The following is a 20,595-nucleotide window of genomic DNA, read 5'->3' as shown; positions in this document are numbered from 1 at the left end:
CTTCCATACGCTCTCTGATCGATCACTCCCAAGGAAAGTCCCCACGGATCGGAAGCAACCACCTCTCATTTCTCCTCCGCAATCATCACTGCCTTGCCTTTCTGTGCGTTTCCTCCCGTGCCCGTCCCCAGAGCACCTTTAGTCCATCTTTTGTTCCCAACCGCAGCTCTCCAGCACAAATGCCACTCCTCACACACACAAAGCAAACGGTCATCTGCCTCAGCTTTTGGCTTAGAAAGTAAGAACCTCAGCGCGTCCGGCTACGTGATTAAAACACAGAGACGCACGGGTGGACATAGATGGAAAGCTTTTCAGGAGAGAAAAGAGCTGATTCGCTAGCACACTTCCATACAGCTTCAGAAAAATCAGAATCCATAGCAACTCCTAAGACCCCTGCTGAGGAACCCAGCCCTCCTGGGGACACCCAATGCAGCAGCTACGGGAAAAGCATGGGAAAAGCCAAACTTGGGGTGAAAAAAAGATGACATCAATACAGCAGCCTGTAAAAAGCCTTCACACAGCAACAGTGGGAACCAGTCCCATTTGCTCCGTCCCTGCTTTTTGGGATGACACAAACAGGAAATGAAAACACGTGAAACACAAGGCACGCCTATAGGGTGTACCAGGTGCTCCTTTTGGCAGCGTGGATGACAAAGGTCTCTCTGCGCACTTACAGGCAGCCCGATTGCAATCCATCCTTAGCCCAAGCCTTCCTCGCCTCCCATTCGCCAGCGCTCTGCTCTGGCCTTTGGAGCGCTGGCCCCGTCCTCCCGCAGCAGCACGGCACCGGAACACAGCGAGGCAAAGCGTGCCGGAGCCGCCCGTGCTGTCAGCGTACCTGTCAGCTGCCGGCGGTGGGCAACTCCGGCCCTGCGGGCAAGGGGGAGACGGCTCGGGCACCTCCAGCGGCTGCTCTGCCCCGATGCTTTCGCGTTCTCCTGCATTTCCCTGCAGCGGAGGGGGTCCGGGACGGGGGCGGATCGTGTCAGAGTGGAGACGGCGGGGAAGCACGGGGAGGCGGCGGGAACGCGGCGGGACGGGGACGGCTCGCTTGACCTTCCAAAGATGGCGGCAGGAGGGGCGGGGAAAGCCGGGGCCCCGCTCCGCCGCCTGCGCGCCGCCCCGGCGGCATTTTCCGGCACGCGGTCGCTTCCAGCGTCTAGGGAGGGACGCGCGCGGGGATCGGGAAAGGGGAGTGCAGCCCTGTTCCGACGCCGCTCGCCCCCCGCCCGCCGCCCCCGGCCCGTGAGCGCTGCGACCGCGCCTCCGCCGCCCGCCGAAAGCGGCCCCGCCGGGCCGCCCTCGCCGCTGCCGTTCTTCTCGGTCATCGGGTCCCTTTGCTCTCCCGAATCTCCTTCACCCCTCCCCTCTATTTACAGACACCGCCCCGCTTGCCGCTCGCTCCCTCCCGCGCCTCGCCCTTCCCACGCTCGGCAGCCGTCCTTCCCCCCTCAGCCGGCACCCAGCGGCGAGGGGCAGGGCGCTGGCTGGGGGGGGCTGCAGTACCGCTCTCTGTCCACAAGGCGGCAGCACCGCCGCCGGCCACAGCCGGGGGCTGCCGCTCGCCCGGAGGGAAGGGAGGCAGAAAAGAACAGGGGCATTCCCCTTGGAAAAATCCTGAAAAATAAATGGCCCAAAACCACCCGCACACAAACTAAAACACACTGCCTCTAACCCAATAAAACCCCTCCAAAATCCTTTTCTTTTAAACTCTCTAGAACTATCTTTCATATTTATACTTTTCACATTCCCATTTATCATGTATATTGATGCATGATGTTATTTCGATTCTATATTAAATATCTTCTTCCTATGACTTCTATTTATTTATATTTTATCTTTTTATATATCCAGATATATTAATATACATTTCTATATTTCTATTGCAAAAATAGTTCTGTTATTTAAAATAAAAGCCCTGCCTGTAAGCAAATTCTAGCTCTATGATATTAATATTAACCATCTCTTATTTAAAAGAAAAATGCTGCCTGAAACCCACCCGCCCGCGGCGCAAGTGCGGCAACAGCCCGTGTCCGCAGTACTGGCAAGGCCGCGGGAAATCCCGGCGGGGCGGCCCCTGCGTGGCGCGCGGGCAGTGCAGCACGCGGACCACGATTTTCCCGCGCTTTTTTTTTTTTTTTTTTTTTTTTTTCTATCCGCCATATTGAGAAGGTCAAGAGTGTCCCGGCCGCCGCGACACTTTCAAGATGGCGGCCGCGTGAGGCCCTCGGAAGGGAGAGGCGTTTTTTGCCGATGCCTGTCGGCGCCCGCTCAAAACCTGACCGCCCGCGCAGCCGCTGAACTCACAGTCCGTGGCCACGACACGGGAAAAAGCGAAAAAAATCCCGCGGGGCGGCGCCGGCGTCAGGGTGCCGTGCAGGCAGTGCAGTAGACAGACCGAGGTCCTCCTTTTTCCCGCCTTTTTTGCCGCCATATTGGGAAGGTCAAGCGAGTCCGCGACAACCCACTCCCAAGGTGGCGGCCGCGGGAGGACCTCGGGCGAGGGCTGCAGTACTGCACTCTGGCCACAAGGCGGCGGCACTGCCGCCCGCCCTGGGGCTGCAGGCGGGGAAGGCGCGCAAAGAAGAACAGGCGCCGACCCCCTTCAAAACATCCTCTGCAATAAATGCCCCTAAACATCCCGCACGAAACCGAAAAACACCGACCAAAAAAAAAAAAAAAAAACCCTGCCTCTAACCCAATAAGAACCAAAATAAAAAATCTTTTCTTTTAAGCTATATTTCAATCTATATTATTTTTATATTTTTTATATTTATATTCACATTTTGATTTAAAATATATACTGATGTATAATGATAATTTTATAATTTCTTACATTCATTCATATTACTTAAAGTTTATTTTATTTTATATTTTTATGCATGTCTTAATATATTGATTACATATTTCTATATTTAGATTGATATTTCTAAAAGGTTTATATTGTTTATAATAAAATCCCTGCCTCTACCCAAGTCAAAACCTAAAAAAAAAACCCTTTCTTCTAAACTGTGTTTAAATTTATCTATGTTTTTCGCATTTCTATTGAAATTTGCATTGTAAATGTAGATTGATGGATGGTGTTATTTATATTCTATATCTTCCTATTACTTATTTTTATTTACACTTTATATTTTTTATCTATCTTTATACATTGATTATCTATTTCTATTTTTAGAATTATATCAAAATAAAATGTATATTCATATTTTTTAAAATAAATACCCTGCCTCTAACCAAATAAAAACCAAAGAAGCCCTTTCTAATTTATTTCTATTTTTAATTTTTATAATAAAAGCCCTGCCTACTACCAAATAGAAAATTTTAAAAACCCCTTTATTTTAAACTATATTTGAATATTTTTCTATTTATGCTTTTGATATTTACATTTATAGTTTCTTACATATTATATTACAGTATATTGATGTACTATATTTAGATATATAAAATATATGACATGTCATGTGGTATAATGAGACATATACAGTATCATATCCATTATGTATTGTATCAATTTCTATGATTTTGTATTTTATATCTATCTACATATATTAATTATACATTTCTAGATTGATATTTTCTATGGATTTGATTTATATGTATAATCTATATTCATATGTACTTATATAAACATACTCTAAAATACTCTATAGAGTATAAAATACTCTATATCAAACATTAGAACATCTTACGGTGATAGATAATATTATTTATGTTACATGTTCTATTTATATGTATTCTATTTATATTTAAAATGGAAGTTTTATATTCCCATTTTTATATTTCTAGATTTGTTTTCTTACATTATAGTTATAGTTATAATTTTGCATTTAAGATCCAATACCTAAAACTAAAATGCCAATACAAACAGCAACAAATTCCCACCCATACCGTCCAAAAATAGTAGAATGGCTCCACCAGCCAACCAACTACCAGCAAAAAAAACCCACACTACAATCTTTTCACTAACAATTCTTATCACATCACAAAAATTAAACAAAAATGAAAAAAAACCCCTATACAATCCCACACAGCAAATCACAAAACCCACTAAAAAGAAAAAAAAAATCCAACTAACTTACTAAACTCCAAACCCTACAACAGACCCTGAACGTTACTAAAAAAAACAAACAAACAAACAAACAAAAAAAAACTCTACCTCAACACTAACTCATAAAGAGAACCCAATACGCTATAAAATAAACTTAAAAAACCACCAAACCAATTACCGATATAAAAAAATCTAAACCACTAAGAAACAAAAAAATCACCACCCAAATAAAATAACTACCGAAAAAAATCCACCATATAAACAACCATGTTCCCAAAAATAAAACGAATAAAAACCAGCAACCAAATACATCAAACTACAAAAAAAAAAAAAAAAAAAAAAAAAAAAAAAAAAAAAAAAAAACTTCAATTAACAACAACAAAAAAATGATTCCTAACTCAATAAACCCATAATGCCTCAAACCATCATCAAAACTAAAATACCACCTGGAAATAAACACCAAGCCAAAAGATAAATGGAACCAGAAACAATATCTCCCAGATTCTCTGCAACAACAAAACATACACGACAATCAAACATACCAAATGAATAAAACCTCTATAATACAATCAACAATAATGCAATGACCAATATTACAAAAACCTCACTAATGAACTACAGGACACTGCCTCAAACCCACCAAAACGAACACTACATACTCACGCTAATAAAAGCCACCACAATCCAATTAAAAACCTAACCGCTACTTCATGCCACGACCCATAAAAAACATTGTAAACCTTAAAATATAGAATTTTAAATTATCTTTTTATAATATAAAAATATTATTTAAAAATCCAACCAAAAAAATCAAAACAAAAAAAAATCCACCAAATTCCACAAAAATGAAATCCAACAACAAAACTCAATCCAAATAAATCCTTGCCATCAGCACCTGAACCAAGAACCATAACATTCAAGAAGTACACCATGTCCCTTAGCATACACCAAGCACGAACAAAAGAAAACGATACAATCAATTCCTAAGAACCACCTCCAAAGCGCTACACCAAGGACCTTCGGAAAATGAAAAGCCGCGCTGCCGGCACCGGGCGGAGCGCGGCTCCCGGCAGGAAAGCGGCTCCTGCGGCAGGCAGAGGCGGCGCCGCGCCGGGAGCCCCCCGCCCGCTCCCCCTGCCCGGCGGGGCCGGCACCGGGCCCAGGGGGCCCCGGCGGCGCCCGAGCCCCGCGCCCGGAGCGGACGGAGCGGCCGGCACCGGCCGGCACCGGCGCAGCGCCCGCGCCGCCTCTCCCGCCCGCCGGCCCGGCAAAGCTCCCCTCGGCTCCGCACGCCTCGCTCCGGCGCGGCTCCGGCAGTCCCGCGCCAGCCCGGCCGCGCCCAAGTCCCCTTCCACCTCGGCAGCTCCCCGGGCAACGCCAGCAGCTCCCGCGCCACAGCCTTGGCTGCCGGGCCAGGGGCACAAGAAGCGCCCTCCAATGCAGCGGCACAGCCCCATTCCAACCCTTCAAACGCTGCGAGAGCTGCAGCCTCCTTCAATTCAACCCCCGGAACTGACGCCACACTCAGGTGCTCGCCTCACTTCAACAAGGGCAAATAAATGTGTTCTCCCCTTCAGTTTCAGCCCCTGTAAGAGCAGAAAAGAAGGGCTTGTCCTCAAATGAAATCCCTCAAGTTGTGGGAATCTTTCAAACCAGAGGGTTTTGGGAAAGCTGCAAAAGGCAGGCCTCAGAAACAGCAGAACTGCGATTCGAGCTAAGCATAAGATTTGTCAGCAGAAAAATTATATAAGAAGTAGAGGTGAACTACAAATAGAACAATGGGCTGTGTATTGTCGATTCCCTGACACCCCTGGGATACCCCTAACATCCTGGAAAAGGCAGCTTTTCCTTCAATCAATACCCTCAAAACCACACGTGAAAGGGGATCCCCCACCAGTTCAGACACGGTCAATAATGGAAGACAAGTCGCTACCCTCAATTTGAATTTCTTTCCTACTCAAAATACTTTTTTTTCTTTTCTTTTTTTTTTTTTTTTTTTTTTTTTTTTTTTTTTTTTCTGGGAGCACCGGGGAGGGATTGGCAAGATGAAATTTAAAAGGGAAAGGAGAAATGTCCCCGCTACAAATGCACATGGGCTCACCTGTTTGGCTGCCGCTACCTGGCACAAAGGTTTGTCCCTCGGCACCTCCTCTGAGCAATGCTCCAGGTATCCAAGTGCGTATCCAGGTGATCCCCCAGACCCTGTCCGAAGCTGTCACCGTCCTTCCAAGGACAGCCCCAGGAGCCACCCATAAACTCCTCTTCTCCAGCAGCTCCCTGTAAAATCAGCTGAGGCAAAGCCCCTAAAACAGCTGCCGGCAGGAGCCGGCCCCTCCTTATCCTCACAGTTCACACCTGGGGCTGCTCTGGCTTTCTTTCCAAATGAATTTAGAGACAAATTCCTATTTTTACCAATACCTATAAAAACGAAACATTTGACAGGATGTAGTATTCTACACACCCCCCTCCCTGTGCATTTTGGGGCAGCTTTGGCTCCCTCGGGGGGACGGCACCCGGCATGACCCCCCTCATTCGCCACCCACCTGCTCCTCCGCCGCAGCGTGCCTCCCTCTCCTAGGGACCTTAGGGTGCCCCAAATGACACCAGAGCCCCGAGTCTTCACCCCTTTTTCCTGGCCCCCAAAGAAGGCACAGAACGAGTCTTAACTGCCCTGGACAGCAGCCCAGCACTTGCTTCCATCCCTTTCCACATGTACATCCCCCCCGAAAGGGACTCTGCCGCAACAAGAAAAGGGGGCAGCCCCCAGAAGGGTCGAAGCTCCTGCCCAGCCTCGCTGTCACGGGCGAGGGGCAGAGAGAGGGAGCGGCAGAGACGGCGGGGACGCGGCACGGACGGCACGGCACAGAGCGGGGGCCGCTCTCAGCGCGATGCCGGCAAAGCCGCAGGTCCGGCGGGGCCGGGCGGGGTTTGACCGGCACGGGGGGATCCGCCGAGAGCCTCCGGCCCCGTGCGGGGACTCCCGCAAGGGCCCAGGGGCGCCGGGCTCCGGCCCTCTGGGCTTTATTCTCCGGCGCCCCCGGCCCCGCGGCTGCGGGGAAAGAAGGAACGGGGCGACGGGAAGAGAAGAGGGCTAGCAGGGCATGAGAAAGGGTAGGGAGGGAGGGAGGTCGGGCTGTGGAGGAAAGCGGGAGGGCAAGGGAAAGGCCGGGAGCGGGGAAGAGGGATGGTGCACAGAGGAGGGAGAGAAGAGGAATAGAACGGAGGAGCGGGATAGGGACAGAGCAGGAAGGAGTGGGGGGGGGGGGGGGGCGCGGGGTGTCGGGTTTGCGAGGGAGAGGAGGGGAGAGGGTCTGCGGACAAAGAACAGGAATACGGGGAGGAGGAAGGAAGGATGGAGGGGGGGACGAGAGGGGAGGCCGAAAAGGGAGAGAAAGGGGTCGGCTTTGGGGAGAGCGGGAAATGGGGGAAAGAGAGAAAGAAGAGGAATACGGGGAGGAAGAAGGAGGGGTAGAGAGCGGGACAGGACGGGGAGCCTCAGAGAGCCCCGACTCCACCCGAGCCCGCCCCGGCGGCCCGCCCTGCTCGGGATGCTGCGCTCGGCGGAGCTCGGCTCGGTTCGGCCCCGCTCGGCTCCTCGCCTACACTCGGGCTGTTCTCCGCTAGACTCGGCTGGATTCGCCTCTTCGGCGCAGCTCGGCTCGGCTCAACTCGGAGCCGCTCGCTCCGTTCGCCTCCATTCGCCTCGGCTCGGCTCCATTCACCTCCGCTCGGCTCCGCTCGACTCGGCTCCGCTCGGCTCCGTTCGGCTCCGCTCGGCTCCATTCACCTCCGCTCGGCTCCGCTCGGCTCCCCGCGGCAGCGCGCCTCCCGCGCACGCGCACAGCTCGCCGCTCTCCTGCCGCCGAGCCCCGCGCCCGGCCCGGCCGGCGCACGGAAACCCCCGCGCCACATTAGACCCAGCAGTTTCTGCGCTAAACCCTTTCTGTCCTAGAAGGAGATAACTTCTCTACCTCCTTCGTCTCCTCAGTTTTCTTCTTGGATTTCAAAATCAGAGTTACAAAAACCTACTCACAACTACAAGATTTAGTAAGTAGCCAATAATGTAGTCCCGTCAATTTCATAACCTACAGAACACGTTATACTTATGTTTCCACAATTTAAAAAAAAAAAAAAAAAAAAAATCATCACACAAGAGTCCTACTCACTGTGTCAAGCCTTATTTAAAACACACCAAAAAAAAAAAAAAAAAAACAAAAAAACCCAACCCCGAAAGAAATAGTTCCACAACCAAAACAGAACAAACAAGTAACACTAACTAAAACCCCACGTCCAAATACGCTCTGTTTATCAGTCACCAACCCGAAAAATCTCTTTTCTACGTAGCTCGTTTGTATACCTCCTCACAACTAACCTTATCCTTTCCAAACACTAAATTGCAAATCAAAAAACTTACACGTAACATAAACTCTTCAAATAACATTTATACACTCATACCCCAAATGACAGGTAAACCACCAAAAGTAAAATTACTCAAATCATTACAAACAAATACTTGTACAATATTTAGTTACAAAACAACCCCCAAACCACACCAAACCACAAAGAAGTTACCTCAAAACAGCAAACCTACAATTTAAAACAATTAACCCACTAAGACCAAACATAACAATAATACATAAAAACAAACAAACAAAAAAAAACCAACCAAAAGAAAAAAACACCCACCCAAAAATACCCAATCACTCCAACACAAATTTACTTCCCAGGATCAAAATCGTACAACCTTTTAACAACCTAATTCTATTAGTTCTACATCTCTTTTAACACCTAAAATAACTACAACTCACACTTGAAGCACATCAAATGAACTTACTTATTAACCAACCAAATCAAACAATAACACATGTATAACGTTAAATAAATTACTGCCAAATATGAACATCTTTAAACATACTACCTTACAAAATAAAACAACTGTTCATTTTTTATTATTCACACACAATCATAAATAGAAAACGTTTTAAAAAATATATAAATTGATGAAATCACAAGAAATCAATTTACAAAAACATTACTAATTTTTTTTTAAAAAATTAATCAATCGCACATAAAAAATAACTAAATAATATTTTCAAAAATTAAAACATCGCTGAATAACTTAAATCATTATTAAAAACTAAAATACTCATCTTATTAATAATTACTGCTTTTTATCTCCCCTACCGATTTAAATTTTTACATAGAACTCTACAAAAATCCTTAACAAGTAGATTTATAATTTACATTTTAAAACATATATAGATAAACATACTTAACAGGAGTGATCTACACACCAAACAAGTAAACTAACCAAAAAAACCCCTAATAAAATACTAATATATTCATAACACAAAAACCCAAAATCATTAACATAAAAACCCATACGAACACATGAAAATACCTACAGTAAAAAAAAGACGTACCTCAATGAACAATATTCACACCTTAATAATTCATTATAAACTCTTACCAATTAATGATTAACATGACTTGATACCAATCAAATACAAGAAAATGTTACTTTAGCCAATAAGCAGAATAAAATGTTATACCTAATAACTTAAAATCACGCTTTATGAAAAATATAAAACAGTAAAGCAACGTATCATAAAAACTCCCATTATTATCACTACACAGATATACAGAGATACGCATATATCTATATACAGGTAGATCATATACCCATCTCAACAGCAGCATCTGGGATCGATTCCTGTTTTCTCTCTTGTCTCCTAAACTTATTAGCCACAAAGGATGGAGTAAGGAAATCATTTTATTTATCACCTGGTTCTCCAGAAACCTGAAAAACAAAATGAAACAGAACAAAAAGAAAAAAAAGAAAAGAAAACCACATTTGAAAGGCAGATCCTCACCAGCAGCTGGTCCATCTCCTACGGGGGACCATATTCTAGGGCACTTTTGGTGCACTTGCCTGAACCTGTCAGGGCACTCTTGTGCTTGCAGAAGAGATTTTTTTTGTCAGGGAGAGGCAAGGGGAGGAGAAGTAACGTTCTAGACAGCTCAAATCCCTTACTGTGCCACTTCCTGTGCAGCAGGTCCTGTGACAGGATGGGAACTGAGGCTGCTTGAAATTTCAAAGCTAAAGACACCAGCACAAGGTGTCCTTTTGCTTTGTCAAGGAAGTGATTCCCAAATCACACAGCCCCCCCACCATCGTCCCTCCCACCACCACCTGAAAGCCTCTTGATTCTCTTCTCAAAAACACCAGGGACACCTCAGCGTTCAGCAAGTTCTGCCAGTGCAGCCCTCGGTGCCCCCGTCTCCAGGTCTGTCCCCCTTGCTTTCATCCTCAGCCACGTCATTCTTCAGCCGTGGACAGGAAATTGTCCCCACGTCTCCCGTACTTGGCTGGTTACCTTTTCTCTAAGCCGTGCAGGACCCACGAGAGGAGGCTGTGATCCTCTATCGGCTCATGGGCAGCTCTAGAGGTGACGCGGGCAGCACTCTGTCGTATCTCCAGAATAGGACTCTGAAACAGAAAATGCAACTTGTTCTTTTACAGCCAAGATCTGATTATCTAAAATAAAATGAGCAATTTGGCTGGTACCCGATCAACTTCCAGCTAAAATGAACACCGCCTGTTCTCAGCAACTCCAGAGAAGGAAAGACATTCTCCCTTCAACGCTTCACACCACAGGTGCTGCTCTTACAAGAAGTATTCAGGTAGCAAGACAGTTTTCTCTTTTTGTCCGAGGTTTTGATACCTGAAATCCTCAGGGTGGATGCTCCCAAACCTGAGAGCTCCCGGCAGGCGAGTTTCCCTCCTGCCGAAGCACTGTGCAGGTGACAAACGTGCTGGCTGGGGAATAGAGACCCCAAAAAGAAAAGGCCCCGACTGCAGGAGCAAAACCACGGCACCCACGTGAGGCTCCACGACGGCAGGAACCGGTCCCAGTTTCAGGGGATAAGGATGGGACCGGTTTAGACACAACCTAAATTATTTCCCCCTCCACACATCCACAAAACCAACAAGGAACAGATTTTCAAGAGGACCAAGGCAGAATCAGCTGCTCCTTTCTGTTTTGTACTTGAGATCTTGAGGCCATACAAGCTTTTGTGGTTTGGGGTATTTGGGAACTGTTCTTTTTCAATTCTTACCTGGGAGCCCTGGTCACACAAAGGACTGCTGAGAAAGGAAAGAATGACCCGGAAAATCCTCTGGTAGACATAGAGCTCACAGCAATGTTTGTCACAGCCCTTCCCCAAGAAATCTGAGGACCCACTCGTGCTGTTTTGTACTGGAAGCCATAAAGAAAAATACCACCGTCAGACATTCAGACATTTCCAAAGGATACATGCTCCTAAGAGCACAAAACCCCGGTTCCCTCCGAGTGCCAGCTCAGGAATTACCACAGCTTCTTCTGGACTTCTCAATGTTCCATTCCTATCAAATTTAATCGCTAACATCCATTGGGAACAGTCAGTCTGCAGCCCAAACATGCAGTGGAAATGGAATTTTAGAAGTTGCTGTTTCTAAAATACTTCAGTTGAACTCAAAGTTACTAACCTAAACTCAAAGAGGAATTGTAGCTAGCCGGGGCAGAACATTCTTTTCTTGTGCTCACAGAGCATACACAGCACAACTCCTTGTGCGCTACTATTAAGAAGACAACAAAAACCTCACAGAAATAACATTTTGAATTCCTACATGAAACATAAGAAAGACGCTTCTAATTAACTACCCGTGGGAGAATGAGGTTTCATTGTATTTTTGCGGCTGTTTCTAATACATTTCTGAAGAATTACTGGGTACCTAAAATGGGACTCTTACCTCAAAATCAAAACTGTAGAAAAGCTGGAGAAAACCTGGTACCTTCCTCAGGTCCAAATACCGGTGTGACAGAAGGAATCTCTTTACCCTTATGTACACGTGCTCCTCTGTAAAGAGAAAAGGTTGGCATGGTGGAGGAGGACAGCGCTCCCAATCCACAAGCACGGACGACAATTCCTGGAAGCTGCAGTCAGTGAGCGTGCAGCGCTCCGAGCTGGGAGAACAGCCCGGCAACTGCAGAAGGCCTTTGCTCTGAGGCGCATTCCCATTGCTGCCCACCCTCCCCTTCTCTCGCCCAGGAGGAAAAGCTCAGGCAAGAGCGCACGAGCACAGAGCAGGTGAGGGGATCGACACTCCCCAGGGCTCTGTTTTTCACCCCAGCAGTGACACACGCAGCACGTCCCAGTACCTGGCTTCAGGATCTGCTGTGCCACACGAGCAGCGCAGAGGGTGAGGGAGAAGGCGAACCTGAGGCTTGGCTGCCTGATTCCGTTCTGCACGGCATCCAAGAGATACGGCAACGGCAAGGGCCCAGGGAGAGAAGCCTGAAGCACAGCCCAAATGAACACAGCGGGAGCAGGAAGACATCGATCAGCTTCCGGGACATTTCACGGGTCACACAGGTAAGAGCCCCAATTCAGCAAACCTGAGGCTTTGGCGACGTCAGGATCAAAACACCCGGAAACCTGTGAGAAAGAAACCGAACTGCAGCCGGCTAAAAGCCGTCCCTGCCTCAAACTCCTTCAAACAACTTGCTCACGAGGAGGCAGGGATTGATTCAATACTCACCAGCCCATCTGGCCAAGGTCAGAGCTCTGTGCCCACCCAGGACACGGCAGCCAGCAGGGACCCTTCTCCCACTCTCCAGCACGGACCTGTGAAGCCAGGGAGAAGTTTACGGAACAGAAGCAGCCAGAAGATGCTCTCTACTTCCATACGCTCTCTGATCGATCACTCCCAAGGAAAGTCCCCACGGATCGGAAGCAACCACCTCTCATTTCTCCTCCGCAATCATCACTGCCTTGCCTTTCTGTGCGTTTCCTCCCGTGCCCGTCCCCAGAGCACCTTTAGTCCATCTTTTGTTCCCAACCGCAGCTCTCCAGCACAAATGCCACTCCTCACACACACAAAGCAAACGGTCATCTGCCTCAGCTTTTGGCTTAGAAAGTAAGAACCTCAGCGCGTCCGGCTACGTGATTAAAACACAGAGACGCACGGGTGGACATAGATGGAAAGCTTTTCAGGAGAGAAAAGAGCTGATTCGCTAGCACACTTCCATACAGCTTCAGAAAAATCAGAATCCATAGCAACTCCTAAGACCCCTGCTGAGGAACCCAGCCCTCCTGGGGACACCCAATGCAGCAGCTACGGGAAAAGCATGGGAAAAGCCAAACTTGGGGTGAAAAAAAGATGACATCAATACAGCAGCCTGTAAAAAGCCTTCACACAGCAACAGTGGGAACCAGTCCCATTTGCTCCGTCCCTGCTTTTTGGGATGACACAAACAGGAAATGAAAACACGTGAAACACAAGGCACGCCTATAGGGTGTACCAGGTGCTCCTTTTGGCAGCGTGGATGACAAAGGTCTCTCTGCGCACTTACAGGCAGCCCGATTGCAATCCATCCTTAGCCCAAGCCTTCCTCGCCTCCCATTCGCCAGCGCTCTGCTCTGGCCTTTGGAGCGCTGGCCCCGTCCTCCCGCAGCAGCACGGCACCGGAACACAGCGAGGCAAAGCGTGCCGGAGCCGCCCGTGCTGTCAGCGTACCTGTCAGCTGCCGGCGGTGGGCAACTCCGGCCCTGCGGGCAAGGGGGAGACGGCTCGGGCACCTCCAGCGGCTGCTCTGCCCCGATGCTTTCGCGTTCTCCTGCATTTCCCTGCAGCGGAGGGGGTCCGGGACGGGGGCGGATCGTGTCAGAGTGGAGACGGCGGGGAAGCACGGGGAGGCGGCGGGAACGCGGCGGGACGGGGACGGCTCGCTTGACCTTCCAAAGATGGCGGCAGGAGGGGCGGGGAAAGCCGGGGCCCCGCTCCGCCGCCTGCGCGCCGCCCCGGCGGCATTTTCCGGCACGCGGTCGCTTCCAGCGTCTAGGGAGGGACGCGCGCGGGGATCGGGAAAGGGGAGTGCAGCCCTGTTCCGACGCCGCTCGCCCCCCGCCCGCCGCCCCCGGCCCGTGAGCGCTGCGACCGCGCCTCCGCCGCCCGCCGAAAGCGGCCCCGCCGGGCCGCCCTCGCCGCTGCCGTTCTTCTCGGTCATCGGGTCCCTTTGCTCTCCCGAATCTCCTTCAGCCCTCCCCTCTATTTACAGACACCGCCCCGCTTGCCGCTCGCTCCCTCCCGCGCCTCGCCCTTCCCACGCTCGGCAGCCGTCCTTCCCCCCTCAGCCGGCACCCAGCGGCGAGGGGCAGGGCGCTGGCTGGGGGGGGCTGCAGTACCGCTCTCTGTCCACAAGGCGGCAGCACCGCCGCCGGCCACAGCCGGGGGCTGCCGCTCGCCCGGAGGGAAGGGAGGCAGAAAAGAACAGGGGCATTCCCCTTGGAAAAATCCTGAAAAATAAATGGCCCAAAACCACCCGCACACAAACTAAAACACACTGCCTCTAACCCAATAAAACCCCTCCAAAATCCTTTTCTTTTAAACTCTCTAGAACTATCTTTCATATTTATACTTTTCACATTCCCATTTATCATGTATATTGATGCATGATGTTATTTCGATTCTATATTAAATATCTTCTTCCTATGACTTCTATTTATTTATATTTTATCTTTTTATATATCCAGATATATTAATATACATTTCTATATTTCTATTGCAAAAATAGTTCTGTTATTTAAAATAAAAGCCCTGCCTGTAAGCAAATTCTAGCTCTATGATATTAATATTAACCATCTCTTATTTAAAAGAAAAATGCTGCCTGAAACCCACCCGCCCGCGGCGCAAGTGCGGCAACAGCCCGTGTCCGCAGTACTGGCAAGGCCGCGGGAAATCCCGGCGGGGCGGCCCCTGCGTGGCGCGCGGGCAGTGCAGCACGCGGACCACGATTTTCCCGCGCTTTTTTTTTTTTTTTTTTTTTTTTTTTTCTATCCGCCATATTGAGAAGGTCAAGAGTGTCCCGGCCGCCGCGACACTTTCAAGATGGCGGCCGCGTGAGGCCCTCGGAAGGGAGAGGCGTTTTTGCCGATGCCTGTCGGCGCCCGCTCAAAACCTGACCGCCCGCGCAGCCGCTGAACTCACAGTCCGTGGCCACGACACGGGAAAAAGCGAAAAAAATCCCGCGGGGCGGCGCCGGCGTCAGGGTGCCGTGCAGGCAGTGCAGTAGACAGACCGAGGTCCTCCTTTTTCCCGCCTTTTTTGCCGCCATATTGGGAAGGTCAAGCGAGTCCGCGACAACCCACTCCCAAGGTGGCGGCCGCGGGAGGACCTCGGGCGAGGGCTGCAGTACTGCACTCTGGCCACAAGGCGGCGGCACTGCCGCCCGCCCTGGGGCTGCAGGCGGGGAAGGCGCGCAAAGAAGAACAGGCGCCGACCCCCTTCAAAACATCCTCTGCAATAAATGCCCCTAAACATCCCGCACGAAACCGAAAAACACCGACCAAAAAAAAAAAAAAAAAAAACCCTGCCTCTAACCCAATAAGAACCAAAATAAAAAATCTTTTCTTTTAAGCTATATTTCAATCTATATTATTTTTATATTTTTTATATTTATATTCACATTTTGATTTAAAATATATACTGATGTATAATGATAATTTTATAATTTCTTACATTCATTCATATTACTTAAAGTTTATTTTATTTTATATTTTTATGCATGTCTTAATATATTGATTACATATTTCTATATTTAGATTGATATTTCTAAAAGGTTTATATTGTTTATAATAAAATCCCTGCCTCTACCCAAGTCAAAACCTAAAAAAAAAACCCTTTCTTCTAAACTGTGTTTAAATTTATCTATGTTTTTCGCATTTCTATTGAAATTTGCATTGTAAATGTAGATTGATGGATGGTGTTATTTATATTCTATATCTTCCTATTACTTATTTTTATTTACACTTTATATTTTTTATCTATCTTTATACATTGATTATCTATTTCTATTTTTAGAATTATATCAAAATAAAATGTATATTCATATTTTTTAAAATAAATACCCTGCCTCTAACCAAATAAAAACCAAAGAAGCCCTTTCTAATTTATTTCTATTTTTAATTTTTATAATAAAAGCCCTGCCTACTACCAAATAGAAAATTTTAAAAACCCCTTTATTTTAAACTATATTTGAATATTTTTCTATTTATGCTTTTGATATTTACATTTATAGTTTCTTACATATTATATTACAGTATATTGATGTACTATATTTAGATATATAAAATATATGACATGTCATGTGGTATAATGAGACATATACAGTATCATATCCATTATGTATTGTATCAATTTCTATGATTTTGTATTTTATATCTATCTACATATATTAATTATACATTTCTAGATTGATATTTTCTATGGATTTGATTTATATGTATAATCTATATTCATATGTACTTATATAAACATACTCTAAAATACTCTATAGAGTATAAAATACTCTATATCAAACATTAGAACATCTTACGGTGATAGATAATATTATTTATGTTACATGTTCTATTTATATGTATTCTATTTATATTTAAAATGGAAGTTTTATATTCCCATTTTTATATTTCTAGATTTGTTTTCTTACATTATAGTTATAGTTATAATTTTGCATTTAAGATCCAATACCTAAAACTAAAATGCCAATACAAACAGCAACAAATTCCCACCCATACCGTCCAAAAATAGTAGAATGGCTCCACCAGCCAACCAACTACCAGCAAAAAAAACCCACACTACAATCTTTTCACTAACAATTCTTATCACATCACAAAAATTAAACAAAAATGAAAAAAAAACCCCTATACAATCCCACACAGCAAATCACAAAACCCACTAAAAAGAAAAAAAAAATCCAACTAACTTACTAAACTCCAAACCCTACAACAGACCCTGAACGTTACTAAAAAAAAAAAAAACAAACAAAAAAAAAACTCTACCTCAACACTAACTCATAAAGAGAACCCAATACGCTATAAAATAAACTTAAAAAACCACCAAACCAATTACCGATATAAAAAAATCTAAACCACTAAGAAACAAAAAAATCACCACCCAAATAAAATAACTACCGAAAAAAATCCACCATATAAACAACCATGTTCCCAAAAATAAAACGAATAAAAACCAGCAACCAAATACATCAAACTACAAAAAAAAAAAAAAAAAAAAAAAAAAAAAAAAAAAAAAAAAAACTTCAATTAACAACAACAAAAAAATGATTCCTAACTCAATAAACCCATAATGCCTCAAACCATCATCAAAACTAAAATACCACCTGGAAATAAACACCAAGCCAAAAGATAAATGGAACCAGAAACAATATCTCCCAGATTCTCTGCAACAACAAAACATACACGACAATCAAACATACCAAATGAATAAAACCTCTATAATACAATCAACAATAATGCAATGACCAATATTACAAAAACCTCACTAATGAACTACAGGACACTGCCTCAAACCCACCAAAACGAACACTACATACTCACGCTAATAAAAGCCACCACAATCCAATTAAAAACCTAACCGCTACTTCATGCCACGACCCATAAAAAACATTGTAAACCTTAAAATATAGAATTTTAAATTATCTTTTTATAATATAAAAATATTATTTAAAAATCCAACCAAAAAAATCAAAACAAAAAAAAATCCACCAAATTCCACAAAAATGAAATCCAACAACAAAACTCAATCCAAATAAATCCTTGCCATCAGCACCTGAACCAAGAACCATAACATTCAAGAAGTACACCATGTCCCTTAGCATACACCAAGCACGAACAAAAGAAAACGATACAATCAATTCCTAAGAACCACCTCCAAAGCGCTACACCAAGGACCTTCGGAAAATGAAAAGCCGCGCTGCCGGCACCGGGCGGAGCGCGGCTCCCGGCAGGAAAGCGGCTCCTGCGGCAGGCAGAGGCGGCGCCGCGCCGGGAGCCCCCCGCCCGCTCCCCCTGCCCGGCGGGGCCGGCACCGGGCCCAGGGGGCCCCGGCGGCGCCCGAGCCCCGCGCCCGGAGCGGACGGAGCGGCCGGCACCGGCCGGCACCGGCGCAGCGCCCGCGCCGCCTCTCCCGCCCGCCGGCCCGGCAAAGCTCCCCTCGGCTCCGCACGCCTCGCTCCGGCGCGGCTCCGGCAGTCCCGCGCCAGCCCGGCCGCGCCCAAGTCCCCTTCCACCTCGGCAGCTCCCCGGGCAACGCCAGCAGCTCCCGCGCCACAGCCTTGGCTGCCGGGCCAGGGGCACAAGAAGCGCCCTCCAATGCAGCGGCACAGCCCCATTCCAACCCTTCAAACGCTGCGAGAGCTGCAGCCTCCTTCAATTCAACCCCCGGAACTGACGCCACACTCAGGTGCTCGCCTCACTTCAACAAGGGCAAATAAATGTGTTCTCCCCTTCAGTTTCAGCCCCTGTAAGAGCAGAAAAGAAGGGCTTGTCCTCAAATGAAATCCCTCAAGTTGTGGGAATCTTTCAAACCAGAGGGTTTTGGGAAAGCTGCAAAAGGCAGGCCTCAGAAACAGCAGAACTGCGATTCGAGCTAAGCATAAGATTTGTCAGCAGAAAAATTATATAAGAAGTAGAGGTGAACTACAAATAGAACAATGGGCTGTGTATTGTCGATTCCCTGACACCCCTGGGATACCCCTAACATCCTGGAAAAGGCAGCTTTTCCTTCAATCAATACCCTCAAAACCACACGTGAAAGGGGATCCCCCACCAGTTCAGACACGGTCAATAATGGAAGACAAGTCGCTACCCTCAATTTGAATTTCTTTCCTACTCAAAATACTTTTTTTTCTTTTCTTTTCTTTTTTTTTTTTTTTTTTTTTTTTTTTTTTTTTTTTTCTGGGAGCACCGGGGAGGGATTGGCAAGATGAAATTTAAAAGGGAAAGGAGAAATGTCCCCGCTACAAATGCACATGGGCTCACCTGTTTGGCTGCCGCTACCTGGCACAAAGGTTTGTCCCTCGGCACCTCCTCTGAGCAATGCTCCAGGTATCCAAGTGCGTATCCAGGTGATCCCCCAGACCCTGTCCGAAGCTGTCACCGTCCTTCCAAGGACAGCCCCAGGAGCCACCCATAAACTCCTCTTCTCCAGCAGCTCCCTGTAAAATCAGCTGAGGCAAAGCCCCTAAAACAGCTGCCGGCAGGAGCCGGCCCCTCCTTATCCTCACAGTTCACACCTGGGGCTGCTCTGGCTTTCTTTCCAAATGAATTTAGAGACAAATTCCTATTTTTACCAATACCTATAAAAACGAAACATTTGACAGGATGTAGTATTCTACACACCCCCCTCCCTGTGCATTTTGGGGCAGCTTTGGCTCCCTCGGGGGGACGGCACCCGGCATGACCCCCCTCATTCGCCACCCACCTGCTCCTCCGCCGCAGCGTGCCTCCCTCTCCTAGGGACCTTAGGGTGCCCCAAATGACACCAGAGCCCCGAGTCTTCACCCCTTTTTCCTGGCCCCCAAAGAAGGCACAGAACGAGTCTTAACTGCCCTGGACAGCAGCCCAGCACTTGCTTCCATCCCTTTCCACATGTACATCCCCCCCGAAAGGGACTCTGCCGCAACAAGAAAAGGGGGCAGCCCCCAGAAGGGTCGAAGCTCCTGCCCAGCCTCGCTGTCACGGGCGAGGGGCAGAGAGAGGGAGCGGCAGAGACGGCGGGGACGCGGCACGGACGGCACGGCACAGAGCGGGGGCCGCTCTCAGCGCGATGCCGGCAAAGCCGCAGGTCCGGCGGGGCCGGGCGGGGTTTGACCGGCACGGGGGGATCCGCCGAGAGCCTCCGGCCCCGTGCGGGGACTCCCGCAAGGGCCCAGGGGCGCCGGGCTCCGGCCCTCTGGGCTTTATTCTCCGGCGCCCCCGGCCCCGCGGCTGCGGGGAAAGAAGGAACGGGGCGACGGGAAGAGAAGAGGGCTAGCAGGGCATGAGAAAGGGTAGGGAGGGAGGGAGGTCGGGCTGTGGAGGAAAGCGGGAGGGCAAGGGAAAGGCCGGGAGCGGGGAAGAGGGATGGTGCACAGAGGAGGGAGAGAAGAGGAATAGAACGGAGGAGCGGGATAGGGACAGAGCAGGAAGGAGTGGGGGGGGGGGGGGGGCGCGGGGTGTCGGGTTTGCGAGGGAGAGGAGGGGAGAGGGTCTGCGGACAAAGAACAGGAATACGGGGAGGAGGAAGGAAGGATGGAGGGGGGGACGAGAGGGGAGGCCGAAAAGGGAGAGAAAGGGGTCGGCTTTGGGGAGAGCGGGAAATGGGGGAAAGAGAGAAAGAAGAGGAATACGGGGAGGAAGAAGGAGGGGTAGAGAGCGGGACAGGACGGGGAGCCTCAGAGAGCCCCGACTCCACCCGAGCCCGCCCCGGCGGCCCGCCCTGCTCGGGATGCTGCGCTCGGCGGAGCTCGGCTCGGTTCGGCCCCGCTCGGCTCCTCGCCTACACTCGGGCTGTTCTCCGCTAGACTCGGCTGGATTCGCCTCTTCGGCGCAGCTCGGCTCGGCTCAACTCGGAGCCGCTCGCTCCGTTCGCCTCCATTCGCCTCGGCTCGGCTCCATTCACCTCCGCTCGGCTCCGCTCGACTCGGCTCCGCTCCGCTCGGCTCCAT

The 20,595-nt window shown here is 48.1% G+C and overlaps 2 protein-coding genes across 2 annotated transcripts in view; both read right to left on the bottom strand.

Moving 5' to 3' along the window:
- The window catches only part of LOC128785257 (uncharacterized), a 13,590-nt gene extending 3,651 nt beyond the window's left edge, over positions 1-9,939 (bottom strand). The window contains exons 1-4 of the mRNA XM_053937558.1: positions 9,925-9,939; positions 6,153-6,263; positions 5,569-5,637; positions 839-948 (exon numbers count right to left, since the gene is read on the bottom strand). Coding sequence (XP_053793533.1) covers positions 839-948; positions 5,569-5,637; positions 6,153-6,263; positions 9,925-9,939 — 305 coding nt within the window. The remainder of the gene's footprint in view (positions 1-838; positions 949-5,568; positions 5,638-6,152; positions 6,264-9,924) is intronic.
- Positions 8,474-20,595, bottom strand: LOC128785256 (uncharacterized). The gene is made up of 11 exons (XM_053937557.1): positions 20,431-20,595; positions 18,929-19,039; positions 18,340-18,408; positions 13,611-13,720; positions 12,633-12,718; positions 12,490-12,548; positions 12,253-12,388; positions 11,844-11,950; positions 11,171-11,310; positions 10,429-10,541; positions 8,474-9,851 (listed from the first exon to the last, which is right to left on the bottom strand). The coding sequence occupies exons 1-10, from the start codon at positions 20,593-20,595 to the stop codon at positions 10,475-10,477; spliced, it is 1,050 nt and encodes a 349-aa protein (XP_053793532.1). The 3' UTR covers positions 8,474-9,851; positions 10,429-10,474.

This window comes from Vidua chalybeata, chromosome 3, assembly GCF_026979565.1.
Source record: "Vidua chalybeata isolate OUT-0048 chromosome 3, bVidCha1 merged haplotype, whole genome shotgun sequence".
Classification (NCBI taxonomy): Eukaryota; Metazoa; Chordata; class Aves; order Passeriformes; family Viduidae; genus Vidua; species Vidua chalybeata.
Note: the sequence above shows the minus strand (reverse complement) of the source record. Positions and strands in the feature narration are given on the sequence as shown.